This window comes from Pyrus communis, chromosome 11 (genome assembly GCF_041283825.1).
Source record: "Pyrus communis isolate YQ-2024b chromosome 11, ASM4128382v1, whole genome shotgun sequence".
Classification (NCBI taxonomy): Eukaryota; Viridiplantae; Streptophyta; class Magnoliopsida; order Rosales; family Rosaceae; genus Pyrus; species Pyrus communis.
In genome coordinates, this window is record NC_142575.1 from 13,442,677 (window position 1) to 13,454,813 (window position 12,137).

The following is a 12,137-nucleotide window of genomic DNA, read 5'->3' on the forward strand; positions in this document are numbered from 1 at the left end:
GGGCACTAATTATCAAAGTGGACCAATAACTAGACACTATTTATGAAACCACATCAAGAAAGAGACTATTTATGAAATTGTATCAATTATTATACACTATATATGAAATTGGACCTAACTAGGCACTATTTATGAAACAAGTGCAAGAACTAGACACTATTTATGGAATTGGACCAATAAATAGTGTAGTACCATTCAGTTTTATAAATAGTGTTTAGTTTCATAAACATTGTCTATGATGGATGCGCGTCAAGTTTTTTTTATACTAAAATTCCATTATTTTCTTTAAAATTTAAGTTTTTTTTGTCCTTTTTATTAAAATTTAAGGGTATTTCATTAATATTTAATTCTTTTTTCTTAAATAAAGTTATAGCATAATTTTTTTGTTAAAATAAACTTAACTCAAGCCATTTTCATGAAAGCTCCCTTAATTTAATAGGAGAAATTAGGTTCTCATCCCTCTTTTTGCTACTCCATTGATTAAAACCTTTTCCCTTTGCAATTTTTTATCAAGGTCCTTAGGTTTTAATAAACGTCATTAATTATTTCAATAATAAAGTATTTTTTATTTCTAAATGTATTCATTTAGTGTTACAAATATTAAATTTGGTATATTTACATTTATGGCTAACTTTTTCGTCATAAATTTTTTATTTTTGGTTTGTACCCTTTTTTAATTTGCAACCCTTTTTACTTTGTACCAATTTTCTTTTCAGTTTATTATGTACCCATATATTAATTTCATTTTATGTCCATATTTTTTAAGGTTTTATTTGTACTTGTTCCCATAATTTTTTTTTATTTGTACTCATTTTTAATGTTGCTAAATGTACCCATGCTAATTATATGTATTTATTTTATGTTTTAAAATATATTAGTTGTTATTTTTTAAAATATGTTAATAATTATGTAGGTGTTGCAGTCATATTTAGAATAGGAATGTGATTGTGTAAATCCTAGGAGATATGGGAAAGTATCTTATATTCCTATTAGGACTAAATTACCTATTAAATGTTGTAATCCTAAAGGGAAAGGTTTTTACCTATCTTACTACTATAAATAAAGGCACAATGGGGTGAATCAAACACACCTCACAGTTAAATCATTCTCTCTTCTCTCTTATTGTGGCCGGCTCCCCTCTTTCTCTCTCTAAACCCTAGATCGTTCAATCAAATAGGCCTACAACACATTATCAGCACTATTGCCAGAAGCTGAGGAATTGACGCATCGTAGGAGGAGTCTTTCATCCACTAAATTCAAAGGCTTATTTGTTTTCAACTACTCAGGTACGCTTAAAATAAAAGAAGATATTTGAAACATCCACGAATCATGAAAACATTCCCCATGATGCATGAACCCCTCTATGTTTATATTTTCCTTTCGATATATATATATATATATATATATATTGCATATGTTTATATATTTGTCAATATATCAATATATATATATATATATATTTGTTTCATGCATCGCACAATTAAATTGTTATGTGGAATTTGTGAGTCAAACTATACAAAATAAATTAGAAGCATACCTGAAATAAAAATGGGGATTGGACATGGTGGTGCTTCCACAGTGATGGTGAGGTGGTATGCCGCACCATGTCAAATCACCATCATGGTGGTATGCCACACCAAAACTGTGGAAGTAGCCACCAGGTCTTGCCTTGGCATTCACCTCGGCAGGACATAAAGTCTCATGCCCATCTTGCTGCATTGGCCCAACCATGACACCAGCCTTTATGAGGCTGGGCCTTCACTTGAACCCACATGCCAGCCCACGGGGCTGGGTTTTTGTGGTTCCGTGCATCACCCACAAAGCCAGCTCCTGTTGGGCCTTGTCCCATGCACCATTCTTCGGCCCAAACGAAAACCCAGCTGCGGCTGGGGGATTTTTTTTTCCACCCCATCGCCTGCAGCCATGGCCCGAGGTTCTTTTTTTTGGGCTTTGCCTTATACTTAAGGCACCAACCTATGCCCCTTACCCACGGCACCAAGCCCAAATTATCCTAAAGGGAAAGGTTTTTACCTATCCTACTATTATAAATAAAGGCACAATGGGGTGAATCAAACACACCTCACAATTAAATCAATCTCTCTTCTCTCTTATTGTGGCCGGCTTCCCTCTCTCTCTCTCTCTAAACCCTAGATCATTCAATCAAATAGGCCACAATAGGTACATTATTCTCTTGCTATAATTTTGTGAAGAACAATATTACTCTAATATTTATTTTGAAGTATTTATTATATTTTAAAAATATATTTTATTTTGTTTAAATTTCATAATTTGTGGGACATTAAATGCATAAATGCATGAGTTAAATCTCTTAAATGATGTTAATGACCTCAATCAAAATATTAAACAAGGTTTTAGTGAAACAATTAGGTTGATTAAGGACGGGAACCAAAATGACCCTAATACTAAAAATGAACTAGCAACTGCTAATTAAGAAAACACTATTTGAATTCAAGCAGTCTACATTTTTTTTAAATAATTTGAAAACTTGGTTATATATGGGTCCCGACAGTTCCAAATGAAAGCCTGGTTAAACTCTATGCATCAACTCTCTCCATGATTTTTTTCCACCTTATGGTAATTCTCTGTTATTTCACGATGCATTTATTTTCACATTCCAAAATCTTTCCAAAGTCTTTGTTATTTTACATTCAACATATAAAGATTGGTCTCCACGCCACCTCTTAAGATATACATTGGTGATCTTCTTCAAACATTCGTTAAACCGCGTGTGTTGGGGAAGATTATTTTCTGCATGGATCGATGGCCTTGAACATTTATTGTGTAATATTATATGAAATCTCAGAAGGCTTGAAAGTCAATATATTACCGAAAAGGAAGTTTCAATATATATCACAGAGAAACTTCGGAAGATAAGAATGGAGGGAAAATATTAACAGATATTCCCCATACAATTTGAATCTCCACATATATATTAAATTATATAAAAATGTCGGCCTTGTCAGAAATTTGTTTTCCTTTTCGAGGATTTTTTCCGAACCCCCAACGCTTCTCAGCTCATCAGACAACTCGGTCAGCATTCAGGATGTATATAGAAAAAAAAAGGAGTTACAATTACAACAAATAGCTGCGTTTACATTTGCAGTTACGTGGAAACGAAACTGCTAGATACGAGCCCGTTGTCTATAAATACATTTCCAACATATTCAATGCAAAAGCCACAACTTGATCTCCTCCTTCGTTTACCTTCTGTAAACAAGTTTAATCAAGTTTACCATTAGCAGCTATGTCTTCTAGTAAGAAATTTGATGCAGCAACGGTCATTTATCCTGGCCCGAAACGCGGTTCGTCGTCCCATTCTCAGAGTGGTGGAGGTCCGAATCCACCAAAGGTTCAGGGTGCTCTAGCAAGGGACAAGAAGAAATCTGGGTAAAGCTGGCGAAAAATCATATATGCATGGCTGCTACAAAAAATTCTTCAAGATAAATAAGTACATTATTTTCTTAGGTTCAATTAGTATTATTTTATTGTGAAAATGGGTGGATTTGCTAAGAACAAATCCCACTTAGGATGTAAAAGAAGAAATAAATTAGTATATTCTTTTATTTTGTTCCACAGTCGATGTTTCTTAATTGATTATTTTTAAGAATCTAGTAATTCATGAATATTCTCATTGATGATGTTTATACCACATTTTAATTTTGAGACTCGACTATTGCACAGGAAAATATCAAATATGTAAATGAATTATGAAATGCATTCAGCATGTGAATCACATTTAACAATATGTAAAATAAAAATAAAATAAATTTTACTTTTTTATTTAAAAATGATACAAATAATTTAAATTCAGAATGCAATAATCTGATGATAAACACTTTACCCATAAATATAAATTTTTTCCATGGCATCCTGGTTCTCATTCGGCTGCCAATACATTTCTGTACCTGTAAAAATACACAGGAGTAGGAAGTAAGAAAAATAAAAAAATAAAAAAATAAAAAATAAAAAAACTAAAAGCTGGAAGTACAGAATACGTGGCGCAACTCCCGATGCGTTTAGAACTTTCCACCAACACATCATCCCTTCCGTTCCCTTTAACTCCGTCACAACAACGATCTTTACTTTCTGCCGCCAAATCCGACCCCTTCACATCCGCGCCGTTATTCTCATACTGCTCAATCCTCTCTCTCCTCTTTCTCTCTCAGCTTTAGGCGGAAGAAGATGAAGACCTCCCTCGCACTGTGAAACCCTAAAAGGAACGAAACGATAATTTTCAGCGACTTTTCCTTTCTCTTTCGTTCGCTCCAGCAGTTTGGAAATCCTAGGTTTTTTTCTGCAATTTATATTTCCATTATTGAACTTTAATGCTTATTTTTCCTAAGGTTTCTTCAATTTTATGATTTTTAAGAATAATTGAATTTTGTTTCTTCTTTTTTTTTTTTTTTTTTTTTTTTTTTTTTTTTTTTGTTGTTGTATGTAGTTGTTAGGTTAATGATTACTTTAGTTTGCTCTTAACTCTCTTTTTTTTATTTGTTCATGATTTTTGTTTTGGTTTTTGAATTTGAAATTTAGGGGAGTGGTTGGTTTAGATGTTAATTTTGCGGACTTAGTTTGCTTCATAGTATAATATGTAGAAACACATCATGTTAGTCTGGAAGCAATAATGTGCAGAGTATTTCCTTAAAAGGTGACATACAATGGAAGAAACCGAATAATTGTTCCATTAATTGAATACAACAGATGATGTTGCAGTAATTAGATACAGGTAATTATGATGCAGTGTTGATTTTCCCTTGCCTTTCGTAAGGATGAGCTGTTCTTGGATTCTCTACTTAGATGATTAGGTTGCGGCTATTAAACATGAAGGATAGACTAAATCTTGTTTATTTTCTGTCTTCCAAAAGAGTGAAATTCCGGCTCACAGTGAGGACGTATGCTATCTGGACGATCATGGGGTCAGTTTGCTGTGTTGCTAAGAAGAAAAGAACCCACCCAAATCGAATTGAAGGTGAAACATTGCGCAGGAATGCCATATGTTCACCGTCATGGAATTTTCAATGGGATAATCGACAGCGTGTTTCTAGTGAAATTGGTACTCCATATCAAGTCTCTCATGGAATCAGTACTAATGATAGCATGGAGTTAAAAGGTGCATTAAGTTCTGAAAGGGGTAATTTCTCAGATCTGGGAAGCCCACTGGAGAATTTTGGAACACCTATATCTCAAAAGTCCCCTCTTCATGGAGGAACAGGTACAAATCTGAGTCCATCTCCAGGTAACGTTACTCCCGCTTTGGTAAATGAAAGCTTCTGAACTTCCTACTTTTCATCATGAGATTAATTTACATAAGATTGAATGTAGTGAATACCTAATGACCTCTTTTACTTGGTTTATAAACTATTAGATCAGAAATGCCTGTAAAAATGAAAATTTAACTTTGCAATCCTCAGTGTGATGCAAATTGCACAGTGGTATCATGTTTGCATTGATAGGACTTTTTGATAGTCCTGAATGAGAATGACTGATCTTTTCTTGGTATTTGTGAACACTTTGAAGAACAACACAGTAGCCTTATACCAAATATATGCCTATCTCTGCTTCTTAGTTTTCTACTTTACATATCATCAAAATAAGATAAAGAAAGCTCAAATGTACAATTTTTTTCTGTCAAAATAGAAATTCTGGATGTGTCTTTGTTTTATGGATCGATAGCGTTTGTCTTAACAGAACATTTATCTTAAATTTTGAGGACATATTTCTATTTTCTTTTATTTTGAGCACATGTTAAGAAAGGACATTGATAACCTGCAGTTCCTTGTTTTACAATTATTTGTCCAGTGGAAAATTGGTAGCCCTCACGATGAGGTCTTTGGATGCTTGCTTGTGATGTTTTGCGCATGCACACACTTATCAGACATACTTCCATTTTATGTTAGGTAGTCACATAAGTTTAATCGTTGGATTGCTGGCATTTGTTGCTTCATTTGTTTGTGATTTACTGACCTGAGTATGTGCATTTTGCAGATATATCCATTGCAAGAAATTATTCTCCAGATGTGAGTTTGACTCCATTAAAACTAGACGTGTTATACTGGGTTTTATGCATTGTTGTGTGATGCTCTAGCCCTTTACCCATTGTCATTAGATTGTGTTGACCTCTTTCCATTTGCATTTCAGGTGAAGAGTTTGACAGAATCACCGGCAATTGCAAATTCATTTGCATCAAATGTTTCGTTGTCCATGCCTACAAATTTATCAATACCAACTGCAGAACCATCATGTACCCCTAGCTATCCACTATTTCCCAACTCAACCCCATCAAGACGAGCCCGTCGTTCACCAGGACATGAGCTGTTGAGACAGGTTTCTGATAGTCGGCTATTGGGATTAAAATCTCCAAATAACAACTCAATATCTGAAGGAAGACAATCATTTGTACTCTCTACTTGCAGCAATGACATGGCGCCTGGATCTCTAGGTGGGTCCTCTGATGGCTGGTCTATGCGTACCTTTTCTGAGCTCGTGGCCTATTCTCAAAGGGAAAGATGGTCTTTTGACATTGAGAACTTTGGTTCTATCCATGGAAAGCTAACTGGATCCAGCAGCAGGTTCTCATGTTCTCCTTCCGTAGATTTGCAGTCTTGTGGAGTTTGCTCAAAGCTTTTAACAGAAAGATCTTCATGGAGGATCCAGAAAATTATTGCCGACAGTGACACATCAGTGGTTTCTGTGTTGGTATGTGGACATTTGTACCATGCCGAGTGCTTGGAGACTATGACATTGGAGGTTGATAAGTCTGACCTGGCTTACCCAATTTGTATGGTCGGAGAGAAGCAAGTATTAAAGATGTCGAGAAAAGCTTTGAGAGCCGAAGCAGAGCTCAAAGCCAAAAACCTTAAGATATCAAAAAATAGAGTTGTACATAGCTACTTTGATGATGATTACGATGTTTTTGAGCATCAGAAGAATGCCGATAGGAAAGTAAAAGTATCTAAGATGGAACCCAGTTCCAGCATTCGGAACAACTCTGCGAAACCTTTCTTGAAACGGCACTTCTCGCTTGGGTCAAGGTGGAGTAGATCCCTATCAGAAAACGATTATGCTAGGAAGAACTGGTTCTGGACCAGACATCGCAAAGATTGAGCTCCCGAACCCCAGTTGGTAAGGAAGAGGCAAGCAGAAGTCTAATTATAGATGTTATACCAGCACCATTAGGTTTTTTTCTTCTGGAATTTGTAGTCTAAATTCGATAATAAATTCAGTTTCATTTCAAAAGTTCCTTTTCGCAGAATTCCCAGATATCTGTCGTAAAAACCATGCCTGTGCGTACTTCCGTGTCTGCGAATTCATCAATTGTTGTCATGGGTTCGGAGAAAGATGGAATCCAATTCCTCGTACGTTGTTCTGAATGTGGTAGAATCTAGTTTTGCAGTTGCAACTGTTTTAGTTAAGAGAGCTTTTTCGGCGATTAATCAAAGGTTAAGTAGAGCTTGGTTATTTACGAGAGATGTTATTGTTTGTATTGATGATGGAACCACAATGCGACATTTTTAGAATATGGACGATGATATTGTAGCTTGTAAATTTGTAACGTTGTTTCTTCCATGGAATAATGATAGAACTGTTTAATTTTTTCGGGTGTTACAGATTTGGATCTGCTGTGGGTATGGTAATGTGGGCGAGGGATTTACTAAGAACCTCATTGGAACTCCTGTGGACTCCGCTAGCTCCTCCCATCGACATGGTCAAGAGGTGCATTGTTCTGCATTTTTCCGCTTTTCTCGATTCCATCTAGAAGAAATTTGGGTTGCTGGAACTCAAAGTAGAGAGAGATTATAGTTCAATCCGAGCAAAAACCATAGGACTCTTAGTTTTATTATTCAGCTTATTAGCCTGACACTACACCAAAGGTTTCACTATTCTTATATTGATGGTAGAAAAACTATGGGGTAGAGTAAGATACTGGGCAGCCCTTCTGGGCATTGTTTTCGAATGAGTTTAGGGATTATTCTCCTTCCCATTAGCATGGGATATCTTAGCTAGTTTTGCTAGATGGAGGATTTCTTTTGTAATTTATGTTATTGTCTAAATAACTTGTTATCGTTTCTTATGACAATAAATAAGAGAGGTTTTTTCCTCCCCATTGTCAGCTCTCAATAAGAGAGAATTTTTTTTTTTTTTAAGAGAAAGATTCCAAATTGAATTACATTTATCAGTTTTATTTCTGTGATGTTGTTTCCTAGCAGTAGTAGCCAAGATGATGAGTGATTTTTCAATATGCCCCAAACACGGGGTGGTATATCACGTGTCTCTATACAAGTAGTGAGATTCTTGTATTAAAAAATAAAGTTTCTCACCACTTACATCATAACGGGTGGTGTACTACTTCTCTTATGGGCATAAGGAAAAATTCTTCAAGATGACACCCAAGTTAAAGAAATTGGATGGAGAGCTACATTTAATTATAGGTATGTAAAAAATGTGGGAGAATTTTAATTTGGTAATTGTAGACAGCTTTTAAATATAATTACTAGTGACATAATCATTTATGGGTTCATCATTTTAGGTGCAATACGTGCTTTTATCGGACCAAAAAAGGTCTAAGTTTTAAACCTTATGAAAGTTAACTAAGAATTAGACACTATTTATAAAACTTGTCCAATAAGTAGATACTATTTGTGAAACTGGACCAATAAGTAGACACTATTGATGAAACTAGACCAACAATAGACACTATTTATGAAATGAAACCAAGAATTAGGCACTATTTCTAAAACTAAACCAATAGGTGGAAACTATTTATGAAACTGGAACAAGAACTAGACACTATTTATGAAACATGACCAAGAACTAGGCACTACTTATGAAAGTGGACCAATAACTAGAGACTATTTATGAAACCAGATCAAGAAAGAGACTATTTATGAAACTGTACCAATTACTATACATTATTTATGAAATTGGACCTAACTAGGCACTATTTATGAAATATGTGCAAGAACTAGACACTATTTATGGAACTAGACCAATAAATAGTGTAGTACCGTTCACTTTCATAAATAGTGTTTTAGTTTCATAAATAGTGTATGTGATGGATTCGCGTCAAATTTTTTTACATTAAAATTGTGTCATTTTCATTAAAATTTAAGTTCTTTTGTCTTTTTTTATTAAAATTTAAGGGTATTTCATTAATATTTAATTCTTTTTCCTTAAATAAAGTTATAGCATCGTTTTTTGCTAAAATAAACTTAGCTCAACCCATTTTCATGCAAGCTCCCTTAATTTAATAGGAGAAATTAAGTTCTCATCCCTCTTTTTGTTACTCCATTGATTAAAACCTTTTGCCCTTTGCAATTTTTGATCAAGGTCCTTAGGTTTTAACAAACGTCATTAATTATTTCAATAATAAAATATTTTTTATTTCTAAATGTATTCATTTAGTTTTACAACTATTACATTTGGTATATTTATATTTTTGGCTAAATTTTTATTTTTGGTTTGTACCTATTTTTAATTTGCAACCTTTTTTTACTTTGTACCAATTTTTTTTTTTCAGTTTATTATGTACCCATATATTAATTTCATTTTATGTGCATATTTTTTTAAAGTTTTATTTGTATGTGTACCCATATTTTTTTTATTGTACTCATTTTTAATGTTGCTAAATGTACCACGCTAATTATATGTATTTATTTTATGTTTCAAAATATATTAGTAGTTATTTTTTAAAATATGTTAATAATTATGTACGTACATTATTTTCTTGCTATAATTTTGTGAAGAACAATATTACCCTAATATTTATTTTGAAGTATTTATTATATTTTAAAAATATTATTTAGTTTGTTTAAATTTCATAATTTGTGGGACATTAAATGCATAAATGAATGAGTTAAATCTCTTAAATGATGTTAATGACCTCAATCAAAATATTAAACAAACAAGGTTTTAGTCAAACAATTAGGTTGATTAAGGACGGAACCAAAATGACCCTAATATTAAAAATGAACTAGTAACTGCTAATTAAGAAAACACTATTTGAATTCAAGCAATCTGCATTTTTTTTATAAATAATTTGAAAACTTGGTTTTATATGGGTCCCAACAGTTCCAAATGAAAGCCTGGTGAAACTCTATGCATCAACTTTCTCCATGATTTTTTTCCACCTTATGGTAATTCTCTGTTATTTCACGATGCATTTATTTTCTCATTCCAAAATCTTTCCAAAGTCTTTTTTATTTTACATTCAACATATAAAGATTGGTCTCCACGCCACCACTTAAGATATACATTGGTGATCTTCTTCAAACATTTGTTAAACCGCGTGTGTCGGGGAAGATTATTTTCTGCATGAATCGATGACCTTGAACATTTATTGTGTAATATTATATGAAATCTCAGAAGGCTTGAAAGTCAATATATTACCGGAAAGGAGGTTTCAATATATATCACAGAGAAACTTCGGAAGATAAGAATGGAGGGAAAATATTAACAGATATTCCCCATACAATTTGAATCTCCACATATATATTAAATTATATAAAAATGTCGGCCTTGTCAGAAATTTGTTTTCCTTTTCGAGGATTTTTTCCGAACCGCCAACGCTTCTCAGCTCATCAGACAACTCGGTCGGCATTCAGGATATATATATAAAAAAAAGGAGTTACAATTAAAACAAATAGCTGCGTTTACATTTGCAGTTACGTTACCGTAATTTCTTGGTAGTTCTATGGAAACCAAACTGCTAGATACGAACCCGGTGTCTATAAATACATTTCCAACATATTCAATGCAAAAGCCACAACTTGATCTCCTCCTTCGTATACCTTCTGTAAACAAGTTTAATTAAGTTTATCATTAGCAGCTATGTCTTCTAGTAAGAAATTTGATGCAGCAACGGTCCTTTATCCTGGCACGAAACGCGGTTCGTCGTCCCATTCCCAGAGTGGTGGAGGTCCGAATCCGCCAAAGGTTCAGGGTGCTCTAGCAAGGGACAAGAAGAAATCTGGGTAAAGCTAGTGAAAAATCATATATGCATGGCTGCTACAAAAATTTCTTCAAGATAAATAAGCACATTATTTTCTTAGGTTCAATTAGAATTATTTTATTGTGAAAATGGGTGGATTTGCTAAGAACAAATCCCACTTAGGATGTAACAGAAGAAATAAATTAGTATATTCTTTCATTTTGTTCCACAGTTGATGTTTCTTAATTGATTATTTTTAAGAATCTAGTAATTCATGAATATTCTCATTGATGATGTTTATACCACATTTTAATTTTGAGACTCGACTATTCCACAGGAAAATATCAAATATGTAAAGGAATTATGAAATGCATTCAGCATGTGAATCGCATTTAACAATATGTAAAATAAAAATAAAATAAATTTTACTTTTTTATTTAAAAACGATACAAATAATTTAAACTCAGAATGCAATAATCTGATGATAAACGCTTTCCCCATAAATATAAATTTTTTGCATGGCATCCTGGTTCTCATTCGGCTGGCAATATATTTCTGTACCTGTAAAAATACACAGGAGCAGGAAGTAAGAAATCAAAAAATAAAAAAATAAAAAAATAAAACTAAAAGCCGAAAGTACAGAATACGTGGTGCAACTCCTGATGCGTTTAGAACTTCCCACCAACACATAATCCCTTCCGTTCCCTTTAACTCTGTCACAACAACGATCTTCACTTTCTGCCGCCAAATCCGACCCCTTCACATCCACGCCGTTATTCTCATACCGCTTAATCCTCTCGCTCCTCTTTCTCTCTCAGCTTTAGGCGGAAGAAGATGAAGAACTCCCTCGCACTGTGAAACCCTAAAAGGAACGAAACGGTAATTTTCAGCGACTTTTCCTTTCTCTTTTGTTCGCTCCAGCAGTTTGGAAACCCTAGGTTTTTTCTGCAATTTATATTTCCATTCGCCAGTGTACGGATCGGACGGCTAGCTGCTGCCGAGGTCTAAGAACTGCTGGGCGTATTTCAACACTTACTGCGAGCTGGATCAGTGGTCGTGGAACTGAGCCCTGTGCGGAAACCCTCAGGGGCTTTCGTCTCAGGCCATTGCTCGATACTCCCACCCTGAGTCTTGCCCCGAGACGATGTCCTCGTTCGTAGATCTGGAGCTTCCTGGTTGGTCATTTGCC

At 34.2% G+C, this 12,137-nt stretch overlaps 1 protein-coding gene across 1 annotated transcript; it reads left to right on the forward strand.

Annotated features, from left to right (window-relative positions):
* Nucleotides 1–4,469: 4,469 nt before the first annotated feature.
* Nucleotides 4,470–7,391, forward strand: LOC137719549 (uncharacterized). The gene is made up of 3 exons (XM_088679149.1): nucleotides 4,470–5,257; nucleotides 6,007–6,038; nucleotides 6,160–7,391. The coding sequence occupies exons 1-3, from the start codon at nucleotides 4,819–4,821 to the stop codon at nucleotides 7,123–7,125; spliced, it is 1,437 nt and encodes a 478-aa protein (XP_088535275.1). The 5' UTR covers nucleotides 4,470–4,818; the 3' UTR covers nucleotides 7,126–7,391.
* Nucleotides 7,392–12,137: the final 4,746 nt, after the last annotated feature.

Coding starts and splice junctions, on each gene's coding strand:
- LOC137719549 (XM_088679149.1), top strand. CDS start 4,819: ATGATTAGGTTGCGGCTATTAAACATGAAGGATAGACTAAATCTTGTT. Junction 5,258..6,006: donor AAATCTGAGTCCATCTCCAG/GTAACGTTACTC, acceptor TGCATTTTGCAG/ATATATCCATTGCAAGAAAT. Junction 6,039..6,159: donor CAAGAAATTATTCTCCAGAT/GTGAGTTTGACT, acceptor TTTGCATTTCAG/GTGAAGAGTTTGACAGAATC.